Raw genomic sequence first — 26,993 nt, forward strand, 5'->3', positions numbered from 1 at the left:
TATGGGAAAGGTTAAAATTAAGTTTTGATCACAGGAGGCTGAAAACGTCAACAAACGAAAAAAGGCAGAACGAACTTTGTCAGGCAAGGCTTGTTTCTCAATAAAAAAATACACAAATGTCACTTAAGCGGTCATAACTTGAGACTGAGCGTTGTCAGATCTTCAATGTTTTGGACTCATTAGAAAGGTCTTTTGATTACCTAACCAACGATCGGTCGGAAGATGGATCCGGACATAGTTTACATGCATTTAAGTGAAATCCGTCATCAAAAAAGTACATAAATATCACTTAAGTGGTCATAACTTGAGATAGGGATGCCAGATCTTCAATGTATTGGACTCATTTTAAAGGTCTTTCGATTACCTACCCAACGATGGGTTGGATGATGGATCCGGACATTGTTTACATACATTTAAGTGAGATCCGGAATCAAAAAAGTACATAAATATCACTTAAGTGGTCAACTTGAAACAGGGTTGCCAGATCTTAAATGTATTGTACTCATTGGAAAGGTTTTTCGATTACCTACCCAACAATGGGCTGGATGCTGGATCCGGACATAGATTACATACATTTAAGTGAGATCCGGCTTCAAAAAAGTACATAAATATCACTTAAGTGGTCATAACTTGAGACAGGGTTGCCAGATCATTAATGTTTTGAATTCATTGGAAAGGTTTTTCGATTACCTACCCAACAATGGGCTGGATGCTGGATCCGGACATAGATTACATACATTTAAGTGAGATCCGGCTTCAAAAAAGTACATAAATATCACTTAAGTGGTCATAACTTGAGACAGGGTTGCCAGATCTTTAATGTTTTGAATTCATTGGAAAGGTCTTTCAATTACCTATCCAACGATGGGCTGGATAATGGATCCGGACATAGTTTACATATATTTAAGTGAGATCCGGCATCAAAAATTACATAAATATCACTTAAGTGGTCATAACTTGAGACAGGGTTGCCAGATCTTCAATGTTTTGGACTCATTGGAAAGGTTTTTTGATTACCTACCCAACGATGGGCTGGATGATGGATCCGGACATAGTTTACATGCATTTAAGTGAGATCCGGCATCAAAAAAGTACATAAATAAGGTCTTTTGATAATCTAACCAACGATGGGTCGAGTGAGGGGTCTGGATATAGTTTACATGCATTTATGTGAGATCCGATTCGCAACTCTGACACTTTTTTATACGTAACTTTTGAACTACTTATCGGATCTTCAAACAATTCAATAGTGCAGTATGGGGCACCAAACCAGATCGAATGCAACTTATTTGACTCAAATCGCATCAGCCTGTGCCGAGAAAACTTGGCAAGAATTTTGAGCACCAAGGGGAATACGCACACACATACACACACACACACAGACATTTGTTCAGTTTTCGATTCTGAGTCGATAGGTATACATGAATATAGGTCTACGAGCTGTTTTTCAAAAGTTCATTTTTCGAGCAGGATTATAGCCTTACCTCAGTGCGGAAGGCAATACTTTGGGATCGTTGAACAATTACGTTGGTAGGGAAAAATTGTCCCGAAAAAACTTGCCAGTTGCTGCTCGACGAGCAAAGTTCAATGGACCTATTTAAAATTCCACGCAATCCTAGACGCTGACTCGAGACATTTGACCATATAAGTTAATAACATTAGCATAATAGCATGGTCCTTTAGACTTGCGTGTCCTACATTGCTCACCTTGATTGCACCTGTACGAATCTCGCAAAGCAAGTTATGAATGAAAGCTCCAAAAAGGGCACCAGCAGGTGCTGCGTTCCAAGTCTCTGACTAAAAGCAAAGCTGCGCTCGTACTTTCTCATTGTTTTACGACCGTTGGTTGCTAGTCAACGGCGAGTCCCATTAAGTGTTCATGCATTCCGTAGTAGAACTAGTAGTGTGTATTGAGTCTTACTATAGACAGAATATCCTTTTATGCTTGATGCATGAAACCATTACCTACACATGTGAACATACTTGGAGCTTTCGCCCCAGAAGGTATCGATTTCCAGCGAACTGAATCATTCGCTAAATGGCAAAGGCTCGAACTACACCTGGCGGAATTACGGCCTGGACATTCCACGAGGGAACAAAGCAGGTCCCCACAGTATAAAAAGGCCCCCACGGAACGCCGATCAGCTTCAACCTGTGGCCACATCCAACGACGTGTACTTGTCTCCTGCAAACCTGGTGAGAAGAGGTATACTTCGGAAAGTTCGTGAAAGCTCGTGAAAGAAGTTCTGCTGTGTGAAAATTGCTTCATTCCTGACGAATATTTGGATACCACTGCTCGAGATGGCTTCGATTCTGCCTGCAGCGCTGGGAGGTGGCGAGAGTGACCGAGTCGTAAGTGTGATTATAGGCTATCGCGGGGAATACGTGGTCAGGGTGTATCGCACACACGGAGCATAAATTATGAAATTGAATAATAAGTGTGGATCTAGAAAAAAAAGAACACTTTGTCTGAATAAGTGCCCGCTTTAGTGTGGTGTCATCGTTTGGCGGTGAAAAATCAATATCAGATAAACAACGGTCAGAATAGTTGTTGTGCTAGGCTGAGAGTGCATAGTCGATGATATTTGGACTGTGAAAGGACATTCAATAATATCTGGTACAAGAGCTGTCTGATTGAGAGCATCAATAATGTATAAGGAGGTAACATTCGAAACACTTTGAATTTCAGTGTCGGCGATGATAATCTTGTTGTGGATTTATCAATGAGGAAAACATCATCAGTTTTGAAGTCACTAGAATTGACTGCCGAGTCTAACTAGAATAGGATAAATATTCATATTTTGATATCACAAATAGTTAGGCTGAATGTGTTATGTTCTCTACTAATCAGTTAATCGATGTCTTCAATATTTGACAACAATGGATTACATTATTATAAAATTTCACAATAGTTGTTTATACAACTAGTTGCAAAAAGAAGATTATTTTTTAGCACGAGTCAAAAATTTATTCATCTAACGAAGTTTACGACGAGTGCTGAAAAAATCAAGTTTTGCATCGAGTTTTTGAATGGAATTTTATATCAAACATCCATGTGTTAAATAATTTCACCATTCATAGCAAAAAAAATACTGAAAAAAATTGCTTTTCGATAATTGTACTGAAAAGTTCGACTTTTCAGCACTGGTATTGAAAAGTATTAATTTTCCATTTTGTTATTTTTGGTATATAAAAGTAGGGCGTTTCGTCGCTCGAGAGTGACAGGAAAAGTATATAGTTTCACAACGGAATTACAAAAAAACCAAGTTTTCATTATACAGTAATCCTGATTTCAATTAATCTTGTTGACAGATTTTCCTGTTGTTTTTAGCATTACTACATTTAAATTAACTTTTGTTGATCTAAAATTCAAACGAATTTTGGGGGAAGGTTGGGGCAAGACGACCATATGGGGCAAGAGGAACAATCGCTCGTACGGCCGTAATTTTTACAATTTTTATTATTTCCAGTATGAGGAATTGTTGGTGGCAATGCAATTAGCTGATTCTACTACCACATAACCGCCAAAACGACGTAAACGCCACGGGGCATGAGATTTAATGAAGTTTTTTCAAATCCTTTGTTTTCTTATAATATTTGGATAGTTCAAAATAAGGCTTTGGGTTCGTTTTAAGGCTCATTTTATCAAAATGTTATTTTTCCTAGATCAGTAGTGTCCCTACCAATGATTGGCACCTATTATAGAGTATGATTTAACTTTTGGTTATTTTTGTTGAGAGCTTTTAAAAAATCTTGTTCAGGAGGGGCAAGTGTACCATATGAATTTTTAGTATGAAAAAAAAAAAATACGAATTGCTGCAACAACATATTTTATTGGGAAATAAATACATAAAAGTACTTAAAAATTGAAAAACGATTTAAAAAAAAATTGTCCATACAAAATATAGTGATATTATGAAAATTTCCTTTTTTTTATCTTAGTAATAAATTTTCTTCGTTAAAAACGATCAAATTTTGAGTAAAATATTATTATTGAATCTAAAAATGAAAGAAACGTTTCAAATACATTCTAATCTGATGTATCTAAGTGATAACAGTTCAATTGTTAACAGATTAACATGTTGTTTCATGCATTGTTCCTCTTGCCCCAACGGGTTGTTCGTCTTGCCCCACTAGTTGAGAAGAACGTACGGAAAATGAAATTTTTTGAAAACAACTTTTTACATTAAAAAACAGGATTTTTTAAAAACTTGTTCTGTCAAAGTCTTAGTCAAGACCTGGAATAAGATGATTATAAAAAATCCGACAGATTTTTTAACGTTTTTGATGGGTTATAACGAGCATTTTCTTAGCTTGTTACACTTGCCCCACTTTCCAATTGTTAGATTTTTACCAATTTTTACCAATATGTTACCAATTGTTAGATTTTTCTCCACAGACAGTCTGTCATTTAACCATAAATTTAACCCGCAATAACCCGTAGAGAAAAACTAATCAAATCAAGTGTTTTCTAAAGGTATTTTGTATCCTATAGGTGATTTTTTCAGGTTTGATTAGCTTATTAAGAAAAATCACCAATATTTAAAATAAATATTAAGGATTGAGGGGGGGAGGGGGGCGTCATATTGACTATTTGGCCCTTTTGAATGTTTGTCTTGATTTAAAAAAAAAAAAAACAAAATATTGTTTTCGAAAAGATCGAAAATTTTTACTAATGTTTCATACTTTAACATTAAAAATCGAACCATTATTTGCTGAGATATCGACATTAGAAAATTGAGAGTTGTTAGGGTGAGACTTGAAAATTCAATTTTCTGTTTCTTTTTCCTTTATCCGCTGTATCTCAGCAACCAGTGGTCCAATCTTCAATGTTTTTCAGACGAAATTGTAGAAATTTTTTTGAATTCTTTGAGAAAAAAAAAAACTTTCAGGGATGAACCAAAAATTAAAAAAAGACAGGAATTTTTCGGACAAAATTTAAATTTAATTCAAATTAATTTAATTTAATTTAAGAAACAGCGCAATTAATAAAAAAAAGTACTTTTAGAATGCAAATTCTACTTAAAAAATGAGGTCAAAAATTTTAAGTACAATATTTCATCCTTTTTTCAAAAATCACTCTTTAAAAAAAATCATAACTCGTTGGCAAAATGTAGGTCCATATTTCTGAATGGCTTTAAAGATGCGGGGTTTTATTCCCTAAAACATATAAAAAATAAAAAAATCGAAAGTTTGTACGAATTTTGGAAAACTGATTTTTTGTAAAAAAAAAAAGTTAATTAAAAAATCACATTTTTTCTGTGTGCATTTTTTCTGAACAGTCCTCATCAATACCTACAAGTTTGCCGAAGACACTAAATCAATCAAAAAAATCCTTGAAAAGTTATAGATTTTCGAATATTTACGTACCATTTTTGTATGAACAGCTGCTAATATTGTATGAAGATTTGTATGGGTGAACCAATGATACAAAATGGCTTCTGTGGTGATAGGGAAGGCCCCTACAAAGTTTGAGCCAAATCCAAAAATATAAGTAAAATCCATTTCCTGGTTTGGTGGAGAATTGCTTTTACATAAACAATAACATAACAATAAAATCCTTGAGCATGAAAAAGCAACATTTTAATTAAATTACAATATAACAAATTACAAACTCCCAACAATCGCACAATTCAACAGCCCACCTTAAAAATAAACAGCTTTGAAATGGTTGATTTTATTTTCAACCAAATTTCAAGAATGTTTATCCGAAATAAAAAAAATATATGCAAAAATAAATTTTATTTAAAAAAAACCAGGCCAATAGTTTGCACTTTTGATTCATACTTTCATCGGTTCGTTTCAAGCTTACACTATCGATTTAATCGAACCACCGATAATTACCTTCTGTTAACAATAGAAATTCCCTGCTCGTCTCGAGCTAATCTTTGGTCGAATTGGCTTCGCTTCACGCGTGACTTGAATGCCAAATTTCCTCTGCACTTTTCCTAATCCAACACGGCTTGACCCTCACAGCAACGCGACAGCTCCGACGGGACTATCGTCGACGACTAGCGTGTCCTGCTTTGAAGGCCTCGTGCGTGGACCGTTTTCCCGGCTCCCAGTCTGTAACCGGATAGTTAGCACACAGTGGAACGACCGCGTCGACTGCGAATCCCTCTTTCATGTTGGGAACTCCTTCCGCGCGGAGAATACTGTTACGAAACGTGAATCACCACGTGCTACCAATCTCACACTCGTCGTCACAGCGTGAGACCGTTCGTCTCCATTCACTGTCCTTGCTTCTCTAGTTGGCTTCAACCGAAGCGTGGATCATGATTCTGCCCGAAAATCCACCCTTGTGATGGGCTCACGCGACTCTAGGTTTCAAGTTACACCTAGAATAAATAAGTTTTGCCTCAGGGCGCGCACGCAAATTGAACGCTACTAGGTGCTTGGCGACGCAACTGCCAACATAACTCGCAGGGCCTGAAGGGGAATTTCGTCCTGGCGGAAGCTGAATGTGATGTTTTGATCATGTTTAGCTTGATTTTTGTCACATGCTATAATGAAATTGTGCTCAAGGTTTATGCAGCTTGGAAGGGGTTCCCGCGTGGACAGTGAAATCGTTATATGATGGAGATTTGAAGGGAAAAAATCATTTTCGTTCAATCATGTATATGAAACTGTGGAGTAAAATAAGCAATTAATGTTAAATAACACAAAAATTAAACTTTTATGACAACATAAACAGTCGAAACGTTAGAGGAAAGTAATTGTTTTCAAAAGGATGTAACTAAGAGGAAAATAATAAAATTCTAGTATTAACCTCAAACTAGAAAGCATTCACTGTTTCTTATCTCGGTATCAGCCGCAGGGAAACAGAAAACTCCCCGCGATCCCGGTGAATCGGACCGCCCGAGTGACAAAAACTTCTAACCAACAGTCGTGTGTACAGAAAAAGAGGAGGGAGAAGAAATCGAGGGGGAATCTATAATCACTTTTGTAATTGTATTACGAGAGTGTCGTACAGACAGAAACAGTTATTACTAGTACAGTTGGGCACACTCAGTAGCTAAAAATTACTCAATTTTTTAACAAGAAATTGTAAGACTTGTTTCGTACAAGAAATTATTAACAGTAACAAAAGTCCTGACTCGATTACCCAAGGCCTAAGCTAAATTTCACTTGGGATAATCGAATCACGAAAAAAAACATGTTTTATTGTCTTATTTTTGATTCTTTAGTTCAAGTTTGACCCCTAAACTACTCTAAAGTGATTTAACATTTTTAAATCCAAGATGGCGGCCAAAATGGCGGTGATGAATTGTTAAAAAAATTATTTAATAGGCATTTTCAACCAATTTTCAACAATTCAAATTTGACTAAAATGGGGTTGCTGAATTCGAAATTGATGTTAAAAATAAGAAAATTAAAAATAGCGGATTTTTTTTGTTCGTGATTCGTGGCATCGGATAATCGAGGTTGGATTGTACAAAAAATCTTGATGACATTAAGTGTGCAACTGACTGTACATCATGATGGTGACAAAGAAAAAAAAATCCTTGTTAACACCACACTCGGAAGGAACAGTTTCAGTCCCTATTTCCTCGACGCGCAAGGACATCAAACGGACCGCTTGTAGCACTGTTGCTTCGGTCGGAGGAAAAACTATTTCACTTAGCTGTCCAAAGAAACCAAAATTTGTGTGGTAGATTTAATATTGCAATACAAATTTTTGAAATCAACTTAAATTTGAAAAAAAAAATATATTTAATTTAGTGAAAAAAAAAATAGAATTAACTTAGTAAATTAAGTATTACACATGTTAATGCTAGTACAAATTTTATGTAGAGTTTTTGTCCATAAGCTCTGGTCATGTTTCAAGCTTAATTTGAAAAATAATAATTATGTAAAAAGTATCACAAAATGAATTATACGGTTTAACAGTAACTGTAATAAATTTGCTAAAAATTAATCAAATCAAAATCAAATTATTCGCTCTACAGCATTGCCTTGGCGTTCTCGATTGCGAGATTCCTACTCGAAACTAGGTGTCCGAAGGATTGATTGTTGAGGCAATTGCAAACTTATTTTTACACCTAAGCTTCCATCCACCCCGGGATTCGAACTGACGGCCTTTGGATAGAAAGTCCAACTGCCTACCAGCGACTCCACCGAAGCAGGACCCAGGGAGACGACTCCTACACCTGAAATTGAGCTAACGACCTAACCCTTTAGGTTAGACCGGAGCCAACATTTACTTCCCCATCCGACGGAAGGCGTGGTCAGACAAATCTCGTCTCGAAAAATGCCACCGGGACCTTCTGGGATCGAACCCAGGCCGACTGGGTGAGAGGCAACCACGCTTACCGTTACACCACGGTCCCGGATAAAAATTAATGAAGTTACAAAAATAATGTTTTTTTTTCTTAAGTTTTAAATATTTTTTCAGCATTTCAAATTATTTTACAAATTTTTAATTTTACCAATAATTATTTATTTGTTCCCTGTGTTTTGGAAAAAAATCACTGGCTTTATTTGCAACACTTTGGTAAAAGCATAATTGTCCCATGTGCTAATGTATAAACCAGAAAAAGCGTGTTTTTTGCTTAACTGAAATATTTTTGGACTAAATTAATGTTGACATTTTCATATTTGACCTCAGCTTGTGGACAGAGGTTTTGGAAAAAGTCCCATACAGAGAAACCATTGGAAGGTTTTGAACAGATTTCGGAAAAATATAGTTACAAAGAAAAAAAAAACGATTTTTTATTGAACTTTTAATCAAAACAAGTAAAGAGATATAAATTTCGGGAAAATACTTTTTTTTAAAACCTTTAAAAAAAAAATTTTAAAGCTTAATCGAATTTGCGATAGAAAAGTACTTTGCCACATTTTTGAAACTTCTTACTATTTTTCTCAAATAGCCAAACTTATCACCTTTCTTTTGCGTCTAAGACAGATAAAATCGAATGAAATGACGCGGAGATATTATTTTTTGGTTTTTGCGAAAACTGACGAAAATTGCCATTTTTTGAACCACCCTAGCACGATGTAGGTCACTTTAATCGCCAAACAAAAAATTTAAAGCCCGATTTTTTTGGTTTAGGCTCTTTTCAAATGGAATTGCTGTTATTATATAATTTGAGGTTAAGTAAATAAATCCAAGTTTACTTACAAAACTATTCTTTTGTAAACGCCTTCAAAACTGTAGATATTTTTTGATTTCTGTTTCAATAACGTATAAAACTTGTAATCCAGGAACTATTTTTCCGTTTTGTGATTCGAACTTATTTTCCTTGAGAAGTAATTAATGATAAGTAATGATAAATAGGATTATTTAATTTCTTCTCAAGGAAAATAAGTTATATTAAAAAATCGGAAAAATAGTTTCTAAATTACAAGATATTATACGTTAATGAAACAGAATTAAAAAAATATCTCCAGTTTTGAAGGTGTTTTTTTTAATAACTTTTGAAACATTTCAAAATATGTGGAGTCGGAGTCGGAGCCAACCATTTGTTGAAAGCTGGAGTCGGAGTCGGCTAGAGTTGGTAGGCCGGAGTTGGAGTCGGAGTCGGTTGGAGCTGAAAGCCGGAGCCGGAGTTGGAGTCGGAGTCGTTTGAAATATGACCCGACTCCGCAGCCCTGGTTTGAATACAAAAACAATGGAAAAGAAAGAACTTTTTTTATCTGGTTTTTTTTTCGAAACGCTAAAATATAAAGGATAATTTGATCTCAATAATTCAAAAATGATGAACTTTATTCAATCATCAATCAAACCATCTATTAAAAATTTAGAAAAAAAAAACTAAATTCCAAAAAAAACTAGCTCACCTTTTGTAAAACTTCTATAAATTAAAAAAACAATAATCCACGGACGTTTAAGAGTGCCAACGATCGAAAAATAGGGGTGCCACCACTGCTCAAAATCGTTGGCCGTGCAATTTTGCGTTTGCAAGTCGGCCGCTCTTGCATATAATCCCGCTATTATTGTCACATCAAATTTCCGTCCCCGATCAACGTGTCAACGTGGGCTTTTTTGAACGAGGGTGCCCCTGCGTGCAGCAGCAGCAGGCAGTTACACTTTTAATTGGCTGCCGCATAAGTTATGCACGATTTCTTAATGAAATTAGCATTAAATTTGGGAAGGGGTTCTAAGCGGCTTAGGAAGTCGCGAAATGTGTGATGCACAAATAAAGGATTAAAGATTTCGTTAAAAATCATCAGAATTGTACAACTTCAAATTTGAATCTCGTTTTCAGCTGAAATCGATGGACGCGAACCGGTATGCCACCAAGAAGACGATCGCCCAGGGTATGCTGGACATTGCCCTGTTGACGGCCAACGCGTCCCAGCTCAAGTACATCCTGCAGGTCGGAGAAAAGCACGAATTCTACACCCTGATGCTGACTCTGATTAGTATCTCAATCATACTGCAGGTGAGTAACTCATTTATCGTAGCTCACACTAACTGTAAACTTAATCCACGCAATTAACCCACACCGTGAAGGTTACGATGGGAGCACTAAATCTGTCCCTGAGCTTGCTTCGAGATTGTCGACTTCATATCGAAGAGTATCACCGATCGGCTAATATCATCAATTACATTGTAACGGGGGGTGCCTTTCTGGTTGCCATGATAAATCTGCTAATTTCGGCTTTTGATCCGAAGGTTTTGCGATACGTGCTTGATTAAAGGATGATGAGGAGGCAATCCCTATCATTCACGGTCTGAATCATTCGAAATCCATGTCAGATGTTTGTTTGTAGTTATTTTTAAACAACTCACAGACTACGTCTGCCTCTCGTTACAGCTCATTGTGGGAATCCTCTTTGTAATAATCGGTAGTTTGAACATCAATCGAAAAACTGACCAAACGGCCGCCGTCATACTAAACGATGTCATACTCGTACTAATTTTCCTACTCTCACTAATCAACGTAATAATATCTGGTTTCGGTATCGAGCATTCGTCCCAGCCCTTACGGTTGTTGGATCGCGAAACGGTCGATTCCCGACCATCGAGCAGCACTAGAAACGAAGTGTAGATTGATCCCCGACTAACACTCCATACTAACACCATTAACATCCCCTTTCCCTCCTAACCGGACCTTCATTTTGCAGGTCACAGCCGCCATGCTGGCGGTTATCCTATCGCTGGTTAACTTCCACAAGGGAAAACTCCAGCAGCAGGTCGCGAACCTTCTAAATCATTTCTCGCTTGGCTTCGTGGTGATGGCCCTGTTCTGCGATATAATCAAGATGAATTTTGGCCTGGATCCGGCAGTTCCCTACATTCACAGTTAGAACCGTTACTAAGTTTCGTTTTTTGCTTTGCAAAATGTCCAGATTGCCCAAGGCGTCGCCTGTATCGTGTTGGCCAACTTCGACATCAACAAGGAGACCAACCACAAGGTCGCCAACATGGTCCAGAACATTTCGCTTGGCTTCAATATGTCCACGGTGGTGATCAACATTATGATTAACGCCCTCGAGGTCAAGCAGATGAGCGACCAGGGACCCCACTTTCCGGCAGACAGCATCAAAAGTGACTAGTTAACCCGCTCGCGCAATCAAAATTCTGACATGGCTTTCAATGATCTGATCTCGAAACGAAATACGGAAACCAAATATTATTACCAATGTTTAGCTTAGAGGGTAGCGAAATTTTAGAGCAAACAATGTAACTTGTGGACTTTGTAATATAACCATGTATTAAAATTTTTGAAATAAAACAGGATACGGCAAATCAATTTGATTAATTTTTGATATCACTTTCCATTTTTCACAAAAAAAAAAAACACGGAAAAAAACAGTTCGCAAAAACGTGAACAAGCGTTCATGAATTTTATGAAAACGTCTTCCCGTATTTGGTGGACACTAGGCCGTCCCAAAAAAATGAAAAGTTGTCAAATCTTCGGTGCTCACCCCTAGAATGATAGATTAGGATGTCAGGAACAATATTTTCATACAACTAAAAATTCCCAAAAATGGTTTACAACTCGCGCGCGGAGCTTGAATGAAAAAAGTGCATTTTTCGTGTATTTTTCAGAAATGCGAGTAACAATCATACTAAAGTCATTCAAATTTGGTCGCCTTGGGCTTCAAGTTATAGTTCAATGTCCCCTGAACAAATTCCTGTGCAGACATAGTCCATATAAGCTTGTGTTCGGGCAGGGCAGGGAGTTTTAGGGAGAAAAAAATGTATTTTTTAGCCAAAAAATTTCAAAAATCACTCCCCAAAACGAGTCAAAAAATTTAGCAGCCAAATTCAGCTTATAGGATGTAGCCAGTAGCCAATGTTTTATGCTAAAACACTTATATACAAAGAATTTTGAAAATTCGTCACTTTTTGTTCACTAAAATGCAAATATCTCGGCTTTGCGTCAGGCCCGTAGCCAGGGGGGGGGCTTCCGGGCTGCAGCCCCCCCCCGAAATTTTTTCCATTTTTTTTTATTGATCTACTTTAAAAAAATCTTAAATCAATGATTGTGTGTTCTCTTCCCAGAAATAATTTGTAAGATAGAGAATCAAGAATTGATTGATCAAACTAAGTAATTTGCCTGTCCATTGCCGGGCTCAGTTTTTGTAGATTATGGATCCAAAATTTGGATATTTAAAAATTGAGCTGCAGATTTGAACATTGTTCCATTCAGTAACAACTCATTTATCTTGTAGTTTTAGCATTACATTGGTTAGGATGGTCCAAATCTGGGATTACTTGGGCTATCCTGAAATCAAAGATTTACGCATCACTAGCCTAAGTTCCAAAATTTGAGCTTTTTCTGACCACTGACCACCAAGTTTGGGCAAAATCGTCAAATTGTATGGAGAAAAGCAACTGTTTCAGTTTTTGACCAATGCAAGCCGCAATAACTATCCAGTTCTTATAAATTTTCAGAACTAATATGTTCTTTAAATTTGGAAAAACTTTCCCGAAGACACCTTATTTTTTTGGGTTTTGCCTTCCTCACCTCACTGAGGCAAGGCTATAAAATCACTCAAAAATTGAACTTTTTAAATAAGCCTCCCAGATATACCTTTACGTATACATATCGACTCAGAATCAAATTCTGAGCAAATGTCTGTGCGTGTGGATGGACGTAGAATTTTTTTTTCTCACTCACTTTTCTCGGAACTGGCTCGACCGATTTTGTCCGGATCTATGTTTTTGGATTTGCAGGCCAAGGATTGATACCTAAGAGCATGCAATGGCACTGACCTTGTTGCGTGCTCTTCGGTTGACGTCCACGTAAGGAACATCCTGGAAGGAGCGTAACTAACTACATCCGTAGTTCTGTTAGATCATCCGAATTATCTTGATCAGAACAGTATAGCTCTGGTTCCTTGCGAGTGTCCTATTTTCTTACCTCCACGTTGGCTTGGTTTTCATGATGACCTAGCTGGTGGCCTGTGGAAACGGATCGTAAACCTTTGACCACCGCGGGTCAGAGTCGAGACGGCTAAAAGAAAGGGCGCGACAATGTGGGAAAGGGAAGTAATTTGTGATTGTAGACGGTATTGTTTTGATTCGCAGTATGTTGAGTCAACTGCTGTGGATGTACCTGAAACATCGCACAACGGGGTTTCTCTTCTCTTCATTCTCAGCTACCACCTATCTCCTATTTTTATTTTGCTCTACTGATTCGTACTTCTTCACTAATTCTTCTGTTTACCATTTTGGTTTTGATTTATTAACTCTTGATTCTCGTATCTCTCAATGCTTGCACTTTTTTTTCCAAATAATGCTGCTTTAACAAACTGTGTGTTTTCTTTAAAATAAACCTTCCCCTAATGTACTAGTAATACCAAGTCTATTTATCATTTGCCTATTCTTTGTTGATTTACTTCTTTATTTATTTATTTGATTAATTTTGTATCTAGTCTATCATAACAATAATCTAAGCTTGTTTGTTATCTCTATTTATTAACTATTGTCTATTTCTAGATCTACTACATTAAGCTTATTCTTTTTACTTTTTTACGTACAATTATGATTCTCTTACTATTGATTCTTTATAAAGTTTCGGACCCGAATGACTCTTGAGTTAAGTGGTCCTTAAACGCAAATAAATAAAATAAATAAAATTCTTTATAAAGTATATTCTCCTTTACTGTCTATTGTTTTCAACCTTCACCCTTTTCTTCTAACAAGTGAGGTTCAAGCCCTTACTCAATTTATAGAATGATTGAAGGATTAACACAAATATTACTATTGTACTTTTGGTAAACTTTTGAATAACATGCTTAGGTTCAAAACATTGTAACAAAACACCGCGACAGAAGAAATAGCAACAGATAAACACGACTCAACACTAGGAAAGACTTCAGGAGAAAACAATACACAGTAAATAACAATTAGTTTTGAATTCAAACTAAAAATAAAAAAGTTTTTGCTTTAATAAAAGTTAATAGGCACACTATAAATGGTTAGGCGCTTATACTTACATCAAACCCTACGTAATGTACCACCCCCGGCCGAGTTAAAATGCGTAACCGGAAAAGAAGGTGTGCATGCCTGGCACGAACACTCAAAGCGTGTTCTAGCGTGCTGCTCGTACTGACTCAGAGCAAGGGTGAGATGTAGGTGTAAGGGCAGTGCGTGTTCGTCGGGAACCTAGTGCATAAGATCGGTCAAGGCCCGTTCTTACACTGAAAATTGCGAATTGCGAATCTATGTTTTTGGATTTGCCTTCAGGTTCTTTAAGTCTTTTTTAAATTTCGTCCGGCTTGGTGCAGTACTTTAAAAGATATGTTCGAAAAACTGTTTTGGTTGATACTAAAAAGGGTCATTATTTACATAATTTGAAAGCTCCGGCGGAGAGCTGTCGGAACTTTACGCTCAGTGCACGCACACAAACACTGCAGTGCTTTCAAATGGTTCATTAAATTTATCATACCTAGATGGCAGCACTCAGATGTATAGTGTCTTTACTAAGTAAGCGTATAATTAGCCAAAGCTTTCGTAGTGTGTGGTTGCAAGGCTTTTAGGAGGAAGGCAGCAACCACCTTCCGGTGGATTAAGTAACGTTTTTTGCTAAAAAGTTATTAACCTTCGAAAATAGCAATTTCCGAGCGGACTGCTCTAAGGGGCTACATAGAAATAATTACCGTCGTCTGGGGCGAATCGGGACTACAGTCTGAATAGGGACAGCAAAAATCCTTAGATCTTGTTGTCTTATTTTTGATTGTAGAACTTAAGTATGACCCCTGAAGAACCATAAAATAATTTAGAATTTTTGGATTCAATGTGGCGGTCAAAATGGAGGTCAAGAAATATTTCTGGTGTTTTTTTTAAAGGTCTGATAAACCAAATTTCCAGTTTTTGCTTTTTGGGTGCTTTTGAAACCGTCAGGGGTATTAAAAAACACCCAAAAAGCAAAAATTTGGTGTATTGGACCATTAAAAAAACATATGCCGAATTTGATGTTAAAAACAAGCAAATAAAACATGCCGATTTCATTTGTTCCTGATTCGGTTATCCGAAGTCCTTCGAACTTCGGATAATCGAAACTTTGGATAATCGAGGCTTCGGCTAGTCGAATTTGGATTGAAAAATTAATAGCCCTCCTTTATTTGCATTAAAACCTTTAAACTGTTAATACATGTTTTTTTTCTACATTTTTCAAAATTTATCATAATTTCTCAAAAATATTTAGATTTTGTTTTCAAAATAATATGAAAAACATTTGAGTGAATTTTGACTATTATCAGAAATACAATTCTAATTTTATCGTTTTGCTTTTAAGAATATGGTTAGTTAAATATCTAAGACCTTAGAGAAAAATGCTTGAGAAATATCTGTGTGTATTTTTTTATTACTTTTTCGTAAACCTTTTTCCGAAACCACTCGTCCAAAATGCTTTCTTTTGGTCACATTTTTTAGTTTCCACCGTGGCCAATCTCCAATTTTTATTTAATATATCAAAAATCGGAAGATCAACTAAGTGAATACTAATTTTCACTTTGTGCATGAGCTTGCGATTTTTAAAGGAAGAAATAAAATGATAAAAATATTCAAAACGTTAAAAAAATTTAAGCTTGGATTCAAAAACTCTGAAATTAAATTAATTGAACATCACTTTCAAATTATATAATTTCTGATCAATAATTCATTTTTAAACTATTTAATTTCTATTTTTTATATTTTACAGATTAGAATTTGCATTTTGAAAATTTTAAAATTTCTTTATTATTTTTTTTAATAATTTCTTATTTCTGAATATCAATTGTAAATATTTTCCAAAGTTTATGTTGCCACCTTTTCAAAATGGACCAAAAAACAGAAAGCAAATACAATATTTAAAAAAAAAATAGCTTCACAATTTTAATGGAAATAACTTATTTCGATTAAGTCTTTTTAGGACCAGCGACCAGGTCGGTCCGGAAAACAAATTTGAAATGTTTTTCCTGCTTTGATAATCATATACGACATGTTTGGGCTCGTTTAAAAATATTAAGAATTTTTGTAACATGTCGCGGAAACGCGGAAAGTTTTTTCTCACGAAAAAAGGATTTCGCCATCAGCTAGATATTTTGAAAACTAATGATGCAAAACAACTGTACTGATTTAAAGTGTGTTTTGAACACTTTTAAAATAATAAAACCATAGCTTGTAGTTTTGATTTGTAACCCTCTCAACTTTGGTCAGAGTTTAGTGACATAAACTTCAGAATAATATTCGCAACGGCTAATTGAAGATTTAAAAATTTTACACTTTCAAATTTCTAAATTTTCATAATTTTTGATTTAATTTTTTTTGGTATAAGACAAAGAAATGCCAGAAATCAAAAATAAAAATAATAAAAACATAAAAAATTTAAGATAACAATTCAACAGAATAATATCAAAAAATATGAAATTCCAAAAATTAAAAAATCTAAAACTGAAAAATTTATAAAATAATTGATACTTAAGAAATCCTAAACTAAAAAAAATATCATTTTAAAATTAAGTTATTCAAAATCCAATAAATTATGTTTTTCAATCTTAATTTTGGATGCTTTAAATATTTTTATGTTTGAATTCTAGTATTCCTAAATTAATTTATATTTACCAGAAAATTAAGTGATTTTTGTAATGGCTTTTCCTTATTTCAGCATTTTAAGATTCAGCGTTTTGATAGTCAGCTTCATGAGGCAATTCTTCAATATTATTTAAGCGAATACATTATTTTCAAACGTTATTTTCAGTCGCATCCAAATAAACAAATCAAAATCTCATCAACACATATTGCTCCCGAAGAAATATCAAACGACGCTCTTGTTTCTGTTCCTTTTCAGCTGCGTACCGCTTAAGAGAAGTCTTTTCGTAAACCTTTACTTGACCGTTCCTTGAGATTTTTTTGTATGGAGTTTTAAGAGTCTCCGTACTACAGGACATTTTTTAAAATTTTCGTTTGAAAGTAAAATATAGTTCTTGTAGCAAAATTCAGACTAAGATTTGATTTACAGGAAAAATGTAATTGATTTTTATTCTTACATAAAGTATTCTTTACTTTTAAAACAAAAATTTAAGATAATAATTACACATGATAATTTCAAAAAAAAATCAGAAATTCCAAAAATGAAAAAAATCAAATACATAAAAAAATATAAAATAATTACAACTAAAAAAATCCTTAAATTATAAAAAAAAAACATTTTTTATCATTTTTAAATAAAGATATTCAAAAAATAATTTTCAATCATTTCAATAAATTATGTTTTAATAATCTTATTTTTTGATGCTTCGAATATTGGTATGTTTGAATTCAAGTGCAGACTAAGATTAGATTTACAGGATAAAACTAATCAATTTATGAATTCTTACATAAAGTTTTCTTTATTTTTAATTTAGCAAGGTTTCGTAAATATAAAATTTCTAAACCATAAAATGTGCAGGATTTTGTTCCTAGAGTCAAGATATTGCTTGAACAAACATCGATTTTAATAAATGGTTACAATCCTAAATTATTAAACATGTATATAGATTAAAATTTTATTAAAAAATTATCTTTAGAATTGAGATCTGATTAAATTTTTTTGTCATGTTTAAAAATTTTATTTTTGCTCAAATTCTGGACCAATTTTCAGAATACAATGAGTAATGAATTTGAAAATGGCGTTTAGTCGGAATATTAAAGTTAAACATGATTCGTTTTAATGTTTGGAAAATTTTAACGGTTACATATGCATTTAAAAATGGTTACATATGCATTATTAACAACTCTTCCAGTGAATATTTTGGAGTTAAAAATTAATTTAATACATTTTATCTAAATTTTTCAACACATTAAAATTAAACACAGGCACTGATTTTTTTTCTTCAAATATATATTTATTATAGGCCTACACAGAAAAAAAATGTGAATTTACTCGACACGGAAAAAATGAATCACATGTAAACTCAGTTGATGTAAACTTGAGATTCGACGTAATTTTTTTTTTTGTTGCCATGGAGACACTTCAGAAGCTGAAATTTCAACGATTATATTTTTTTGTATTTCATTAAAATTATTTATTTTTGAGAGCACCAGGAGCTTCGCAAAATATGAAATGGCTTCAATAGCTTAGAACAATTAAAATAAAAGATTGTTTAAGTTTGTTTATAAAATTTTAAGAAACACAAATATTCCAGTTATGAGTTTTATGTTGTGCTAGAAAAAATGAAAAATGTTAGATAAACCATCACAATTATCACACAGCTGAAAATGTAAATCCAGACGGTTTAAAATTTCTCTCAGTATAAAATACAGAAAACATAATACTTAGATAAATCGATATTTCTTTTAAAAAAAATTTATGCTTTCAAAAATTTGATTCAAGTTAAGTATATTTTAAATTTAGCGACGTTTATCACGAAATTGGATTACAATTAAACAATTCAAGAAAATGTTTAAAAAAACACTTTCTCTACTCCTTTAATACAAACTAGCTGTTAAAATAAAGAAAAAAATGACGAACGAGTTTCTTCAATAAATACATTGATAACTTAATATGAAAATCTTCGAAAACTTTTTTGCATACATTACATTAAAATTTTACAATTCATCTCAATAATTATACCACAAACCAAGTGATGGTATAAATGATTTGCTGATTTTTGTACTCCTTGAATATTTGCACCCAAGCCCCCCCCGAACAAAAATTCTGGCTACGGCCCTGCTTTGCGTGGACATAAATTGAATGTCAAAAAAAGCAAAATGATCTCCGTGAAATTTCTTATAAGCTGAATGCATTAGTTTCGGCTGCAAAATTTTTTGGCTCGTTTTGGGGAGTGACTTTTGAAATTTTTTGCCTAAAAAATACAATTTTTTCTCCCTAAAACTCCCTGTCATGCCCAAACACAAGCTTTTATGGACTATGTCTTGTTCAGCGGACATTAAACTATAACTTGAAGCCCAAGGCGACCAAATTTGAATGAATTTAGTATGATTGTTACTCGCATTTCTGAAAAATACACGAAAAATGCACTTTTTTCATTCAAGCTCCGCGCGCGAGTTGTAAACCATTTTTGGGATTTTTTTGTTGTATGAAAACATTGTTCCTGACATCCTAATCTATCATTCTAGGGGTGAGCACCGAAGATTTGACAACTTTTCATTTTTTTGGGACGGCCTAGTCTGCCCACCATTGAAAAAACGGCTAATATCCACTTTTGGCAAAAACGAGTTATTAGCACCAGGTGATAGAGGATGTTCCAACGCATCTTCTGATACTTGAATTTTACTAAAATAGTGCACCCAAACGAAAAATATATCTAAAAATCTGCAACAGTGGATTTGCTGCAAAAAATGTTATATTTTATTACATTTTTTGCAGCAAGCCCATAGATCATTTTTGCCCGCGTGTAAACACGTCAGCGATCTGCAGTTCTCACCAACACATAGAATGCTGGCGCGTCCCCGAGCAACACTCTAGAGAGCACATTATGTTCGCGCTCTGTCCCTCACCATTCATCAAGCGTCCATGGCGCGGTGGTAGCGTTTCGGATCAGCAACCCAGAAGTTGATGGTTCAATCCTCGTTCTGTTAAGATTTTTTTTTCTGCAATACAATCAATCTGCCGTCGGTAATGTCGATAATTGTCGGTAACGGGCAAAAATGTCATACCCCTATATCGCAAAAAATGCATGAGGACAGATTTCATGCAGATTCTGATATACTTTCATGCCGCCATGTATCACAATCATGCGACCGCCGGTTGGGTGTGTTTAGATTTGGCTGCCGATGCGAAAAACTAAACGGCTAATATGCCACTCTTATGGGAAGAAGATTTGGTGACGAACACTAAAACGCTTTTTTCTCGGAATACTTGATTTGGCATAATAGCCGAATTTTCAATTATGGGCAGTAGTGGACACTTGTTCATATTTTTTTGAACTGATTTGAATGATGTCGTCATCTCGTAGCTTGTTCATCACTGCATATCAGCGGAGTTTGGTTTGGGTGTAGCAAAATCTGTTGCCACCAAGAAGTCACTTTGTATTGAGTAAAATGACGATACAGTTCAAATGGGTAGGTTAAAATAAATTTCAAACAGTGACATTTGTGTGCAACATTTGGTGGAATCCCATGCAGAAGGTTGTGCCAGAACCAGTTTCCTGTTTAATTAAAGGTATTTGTACAATGTACGCCTACGTTAATTACCGGTTATTCTAGAACACCCTTAAAATGGTCCGACCAAAAGTCTAATTCCCGTAGTTTCCTCATTCATAAGTGACTTTCCTTCGGGAGGTGTTGGGATTTGGTCACATTATCGGTTCACGAGTTCGAACAGACAGTCTACAATGAAAAATCACATACTTTTCATTAAGCTCAATTTCAAGTTTTTGAAAATCTTCGGCCTGTGGCACGATGGAAACGAATCGCGTTCCTACAAAGTATATCGAATTGTGTTTCTCGTAATTTTCTTCCTACTCTATTTAGGATCGATTGTGATAAGTGCAGTGTTGACCAGTTCTGTCGAAGAGTTTTTCTCGCAAATTTTGTACGCAGCGCTGACCGAAATGGCTATGGCGGTGAAAACATTTTACGGATATTATCACTTCGTAACAATCTATCGACTCCACAAGCAAGCAATTTCAAAGAATTTTCAACCGGTCAACGCCGAGGAAGATAAACGATCAAAAAATTTGCTGAACAAGATTAACTTGTATTTTTTCGGCTATCTCCTGTGGAGTACTGCTGGAGTTTGGACCAACATAGCATTTCTTTTCAACGGCCAGTTCAAGCTACCATTCTTCCCGTGGCTGCTCGGAATCCCGTACGGCAAACACCTGCCCTACAATTACAACTTTTTGTTGTTCTATCAACTCACCGGGATTTGGATCCACGCTGTTCTCAACGTAATCGTGGACTCCCAGGTCGGATATCTGCTGGCTGTCGCGGGCATCCAGATGGACTTTCTGGCGGCCAGGCTGGAGGCAACGCAAGCCGGAAGAATCGGTCAGAAAAAGTTTCGAAACACGTACAAACAGCACATCAAACATTTCAACGTGGTGAACAATTTTGTGAAAAATGTCGAACGAGTCTATTCGAAGTCGGTATTTAGTCAGTTTTGTGCCAGCGGAATCACAATTTGTGCCATAGCTTATAGGCTTTCTTCGGTATGAGTTAGAAATAATTTTCTATGAATTTCCTAAATAATGTGTCAAATGTTTTCAGGTCAACTTTGCGAAAGAATTCTCCACCGTGCTACCAATTGGTATCTACCTGCTATCGATGCTGAATCAGATCTTTTTACACTGCTACTTTGGGAACGAGGTTACCCTGAAAAGCTCGAGATTAACGAACGCACTGTATACGTCGGAGTGGTACAAGATGACACCAAAGGATAGAAAGAACGTTGTCATGATGATGACACGTTCGATCAGGCCCATTACGGTGAAGGCTGGTGGATTTTTCCACTACAATTTACATTCCTTCTCGTGGGTGCGTATTGTTGTTTAAAAGAGCTTTTGTCATGTTTTAGCATTTTTACCTTTTCAGACATTAAATACTGCATACTCGTTGTTTTGTGTATTACAAAGGCGAAAAAGTATTGTAGAAAATGAGCATTAAAAAGAGTTAAATTTTTACGTTCTGACTCATGGAATCGACAAATAAGTGGAATAAACATTGTTTTCAGCGTGAAACTGTTTCTATTGTGATATGAGTTCGTTTTTTGCCTTCCTCGCTGAGGAGAGGCTATAACATCACTCTGGAAATGAACTTTTCAATTTGACTTCCTAGACCCACTTTCCTCTATACTTATCTTCTCAGAATCAAATTCTGAGCAAATGGCTGTGCGTGTGTGGGGATGTTGATTAAAAATTTGCAATTGATTTTCTCGGCTTTGGCTGGACGAATTGTTATGTGGTCCACTCGGTTCATTTTAAGGTCCTAGACGGTGTGTTTTGTAGAAAAAACTAATGATAAAAAAATCGGTATGTCTGATATTTGGAACCGTGAAAGAAGGGCTCTTTCCCGACATTTTGCGGGCTCTACCGGAATATTTCGTTATTTTTCGGTTTATGGGATATTTGTTCAAAAACGTCACAGAACATCGGTGCATTCATGTTGATATCACTCAAAATTTCTTATGAATATGTTTTGAGAACTCTAACTAACTATATTTGACCAATACTTGACCTCCACCAAAAAAAAATCGAGTCAAATTTACCAGATTCCTACTTTTCTTTGAAATTATTCCAAAATCCAAGCTGGACACCATGATACAACCGAAAATATTTTTTTTTCTTTGTACAATTTGTCATGAAAATTCAGCAATACATTGCCCGAATACGAATTTGAGCAATAAACAATGCAAAACATGGATCATTCAATTAATAAGCTGTTTATTACTCAATAGATTTCGATTTTTTAATCCTCTGCCACATTACACCATAACATTCAAAAACATGTTAGAATCAATCACATAGTAGAAAACAGTTTTCTGAACAAATTCCATAAAAAAGTATCAGCTTTGGTTCAATATTAGCAGAGATATGCCCAATTTCCTAAAATAAGTAGGGGAACAGCATCTAATTCCAGCGTGCCTCTAATGTTGCTATATCATTACTTTGACATTCAATTACAGCTCATTAAAAGGGTTTGAAATCGAGTGATAAAAAGTTCAATAAGAAGTGAACAAACAAATTTCTATCAGAAGTTTTGCAAAATTAGTTGTTTAAATAGTGAAAATCAGCTAATTGGATGGAGTTAGGAGCGAGGGCTTAACCTGCCAAACATACGAGAAATTCCCCTAGTGACTTTCTCCAACAATTTTTAATTTAATTCCTTTTCACATGATCGGCACTGCCTACTATACTGCCTACATGAATTTCGTCAAAATCAAAACTTATTACAATTTTTATGTTTCAATAAAATATTATCATCATAAAAATTATCAGAGTAGGCAGTGTTCATCATGTGAAAGAAATCAAGAAATTTTGGCGGGTGAATTACTCTATAAATGAGAGAAAGGCAGCAACCACCTGAAGATGGCTTAAGGGGTTACATACATGTAGAAAATCGCAATATTTCATAATTCCGAATATTTATTAAATCCTTTGCAAAGATGAATTCCAATCACTTTCATGGAGATATGTCATGATTTAAGTGAGTAGATTACGATTTAAGTTTAAACTTTTGCCATGTGCTGCAAAGCGGACTGTCAAACTTTGTGAGCGTTTTACTCTGAACACCGATTTGATTTACGGGTACCACGATATCTCGAGTTGGAATAGACCAAATTGGCTGAATTTGGGGTGAAGATTCTCAAGACATATTCCGTGTGCATGACGAAGCCCGTTTTTGAAATTTTGTTAAAAAAATACAAACATCAAAAACTGACAAATTTTTTTACATAAAAAAAAACAAAAATATTTTTATCTTAAAAAAAAACTTATTTAAAATCGGCCTTCGTCATGCACACGGGACCGGTTAAATGAGTCTTCATCAAAATGTTGAGCCGAATTGGTCAAAGCAGTGTTGAGATATCGTGGCACCCGTTTTTTGAAACTTCAAATAGCTATAACTCGGCAAATATACAACCAAATGTGTTCAAATTGATTTTATTGATAGATGATAATTAAATGCCCAGAAAACAGATTTAAAAAAAAGTTTAAGCGTGTGCTGAAACCATCCTCTGCAATTTTTGCCGATTTACATGTATGTAACCCCTTAAGTAAAGGCATGTTAAATACATCCAAAGGTAAGAAATGCTGCAGAAATAGCCGTACAGAACGCTCAGTAAAATCGAGATATAACCGCAGTTTCTCCACGCACACCACGGTTGAATTGATAAAAATAATAATAATAAACAAAAACACATAGAGCGAGGATCGAATCACCAATTTTAAGATTGGACCCCAACACGTTACCACTGCACTATTGAACGCTTGATGATAAGAGGGAGAGTGCGTAAAGATCAGAATCACTATCCAGAGCACGCTTTGTGCAAACATTGACATTTAAACTAAACTAAACAGACTTTTGACAACTCTAAACAATCAGACTGTTGATGCTAATGATGTCAATGACTGCTAGGAACAATAAAACAAGAAAGAAGATGACCAAACTGATTTGAGCCTGTTTCAACTTGAATGACAATGCCAGTGGATGACATCAAAAGAAAATATTATATTTTTTCAAACATTCCAATTATTTTAAGAGTTATCCTTATAGTTTAAGGTGTGCTGTAGTACAGCAAACAGTGAATAAGCCGAGTTTAGAGTCTACAAAATGGAAAATTATCATTATTATTATCGATATAAGAGTCAAGATTCTGAGTGAAAACAAACTCACCGTAGAAAATAGTTGTAAGTTACACCGAAAGAAACAACCAGCTCTTACTGTTATCGATTTGCCGTTAGTTAGTGTCATCAAAAGCAAAATATAACGTCTAAACTTTCGGTCCAGCCTGTACCACTCACAGGAGTACAGCGAATTCGTCAAACGCTGGCCTTTGAGGATAATTTCGTTACCATAATAGCACGGAAGATAAATTTCCACCATCATCGAGCAAAGATACATGGCCGTGGCAATGATCAAGGGCTGGTTATCTGGGGTTATACTAATCTGTTGAGAAAAGCGTTAGGTTCTACGGAATATAGAGTAAATCGAGTTGTAACCTACAGTTGACAACCTAAATGCGGTGGCACACATCGTGATTCCACTCACGCAAAACTGCACAAAAACCGGTGCCGAGTAGATGCGTTCGACTTGTTTAGCAAAGCGACGAACCCGCTGGTAGTGTGTAATGCAGCGACAAAACTCCCGTTGACGATTGTCCCGGAACACGATCCGGGACAGACCGGTGAAGCTTCGCTCAAGCTGTTCCAGCTGGATTCCCACCGTGGCCAGCATGTAAGCAATTTGGATGTCTCCAGCAACGTTCAGCATGCAGTGGACGATCATCCCGAACACTTGGTAGTACGCTATTAGGTAATAGTTTAGGGGATGATCTGGACCGTACGGGATTCCGAAGAACCAGGAGAATGTCGGCAGTTTGTAGTTGCCTTGGAAAATGTGGATCGATGTAGTGAAAGCTGTTAGTATACTTATGATGAAATAGGACATCAGAATTTGGTTTAAATTTTGTAAAATTATTCGTTGTTTCCTTTCATACATCGGTGAAAAGTGTTCTGAAACTGATATGTTTAATAGCTTGACGATTTGTTCGAAGTTATGATAGGTGGAAACGGTTTTGACAAGCATTGCAAATTCTGTTAACAGAATAAAAAGATCATCCTTCCAAAGCTGCTCACTGTTCTTCTTGAAGGCTCCGATAACCATGGATAGTAGATATAAGTACAAGAATGGGACCGTGAAGATCCACCGATACGTTCTGTACCATGATCTTTGGTTATTTTCGCGCCAAATTCCAAAGCAGCGGTAAATCCACAAGGTTACCCTCACGGATGTTATTAATGGTTTCGTAGATTCCATTCCGGATCCGGTCGTAACGAGTTGTGAAGTACTAATGATATTGGCTGAAAATACGAGTCAATTCCAGGATCTTCAAAAGACAGATTTTTAATTGCAGACGAAGTTAATTAAGGGGTACGAAATCCTTGATTGGTGTGAACAAAATAATTAGGCATCACTGGATCAAATTTATACATTTGAAAAGTCACATAGTAGAACAAGTTGTTTGGAGAAGCAGTCCATCAATCATGGAACACTACTTTTCTTCGATAAGTTTTAGTTTCAAAGTTCTCAAAATATTCGGACTTTGGCGTACCAACAAGGAACGTTACTCGTACAAAGTTTATCGAATGTTCTTCATCTGCGTGTTTTTCATGTTTTATCTGGGATCGATATTTGTCAGTGCACTGACAGTTAGTACTGTGGACGAATTCTTCTCCGAAATATTGTACATTGCACTGACGGAAATCGTCATGGCATTTAAAACATGTGCTGGCTTCTTCAAATTCTACACCATTAAGCAACTTCATCAGCAAACGCATTCGACGGATTTTAAACCTTTGAATGCCAAAGAAAGAAAGATTTTCGACAAGTCTATCACCAGAATCAACAGATACTTCTGGCTTCTACTGTGCAGCACGTGTACCGTTTGGTTTAACCTATTGGCCCTGTTCAGCGGACAGTTTAAACTTCCAATGTTTCCGTGGATGTTGGGAATTCCTTACGGGCGACATCTGCCCTACAACTTTTACTTTCTTGCCGTCTACCAAACTACCGGAATGTTCCTTCACGCGTTTATCAACATTATTCACGACATTCAAGTGTGTTACTTGCTGGAGGCAGGATCCATCCAGCTAATGCTACTCGAAGAACGGTTCAGTACGACCCAGTCGAAACAAACTGGTCGACACAATCATCGAAAACTTTACATCAAATACATGGAACATTTCGTCAAGATAACCAACTTTGTTAAACAAGTGGAAAGTGTATGGTCCAAGGCAATCTTCAGCCAGTTTTGTGCAAGCGGAATAACGATTTGTGCAATTTCATTCCGGTTGTCGTCGGTAAGTTTGAAAGTGTCCTTAGTAATCAAACTTGAAAGGATTTAACCCATTTTATTTGCTTTAGCTAAACTTCGCCCAAGATTTCCCAAACG

At 35.7% G+C, this 26,993-nt stretch overlaps 4 protein-coding genes and 1 pseudogene across 9 annotated transcripts in view; 3 read left to right on the forward strand and 2 right to left on the reverse strand.

Annotated features, from left to right (window-relative positions):
• The window catches only part of LOC6032253 (axin), a 68,032-nt gene that overhangs the window by 32,231 nt on the left and 8,808 nt on the right, over window positions 1-26,993 (reverse strand). The window lies entirely within an intron of this gene.
• On the forward strand, window positions 1,898-11,695 carry LOC6032254 (ninjurin-2). Of its 5 annotated transcripts, none has more exons than XM_038265101.1 (3): window positions 1,898-2,352; window positions 10,209-10,385; window positions 10,457-10,652. In XM_038265101.1, the coding sequence occupies exons 1-3, from the start codon at window positions 2,302-2,304 to the stop codon at window positions 10,640-10,642; spliced, it is 414 nt and encodes a 137-aa protein (XP_038121029.1). In that variant the 5' UTR covers window positions 1,898-2,301; the 3' UTR covers window positions 10,643-10,652. The 5 variants fall into 5 exon arrangements, with proteins under 5 accessions (XP_038121029.1, XP_038121026.1, XP_038121031.1 ...); XM_038265098.1 differs by lacking the exon at window positions 10,457-10,652 and adding an exon at window positions 10,761-11,020 and having other exon boundaries at window positions 1,899-2,352; XM_038265103.1 differs by lacking the exon at window positions 10,457-10,652 and adding an exon at window positions 11,071-11,439 and having other exon boundaries at window positions 1,904-2,352.
• Window positions 20,216-22,071, forward strand: LOC6032255 (odorant receptor 94a). Of its 2 annotated transcripts, XM_038265096.1 has the most exons (3): window positions 20,216-21,534; window positions 21,593-21,859; window positions 21,917-22,071. In XM_038265096.1, the coding sequence occupies exons 1-3, from the start codon at window positions 20,716-20,718 to the stop codon at window positions 21,986-21,988; spliced, it is 1,158 nt and encodes a 385-aa protein (XP_038121024.1). In that variant the 5' UTR covers window positions 20,216-20,715; the 3' UTR covers window positions 21,989-22,071. The 2 variants fall into 2 exon arrangements, with proteins under 2 accessions (XP_038121024.1, XP_001842892.2); XM_001842840.2 differs by having other exon boundaries at window positions 21,593-22,071.
• LOC119770366 lies at window positions 23,864-26,982 on the forward strand. The gene has a single exon (XM_038265097.1). It carries the CDS (start codon window positions 26,086-26,088, stop codon window positions 26,944-26,946), a length of 861 nt encoding a protein of 286 aa, XP_038121025.1. The 5' UTR covers window positions 23,864-26,085; the 3' UTR covers window positions 26,947-26,982.
• On the reverse strand, window positions 24,577-25,705 carry LOC6032256 (annotated as a pseudogene).

The sequence above is a fragment of the Culex quinquefasciatus genome, chromosome 3 (assembly GCF_015732765.1).
Source record: "Culex quinquefasciatus strain JHB chromosome 3, VPISU_Cqui_1.0_pri_paternal, whole genome shotgun sequence".
Classification (NCBI taxonomy): Eukaryota; Metazoa; Arthropoda; class Insecta; order Diptera; family Culicidae; genus Culex; species Culex quinquefasciatus.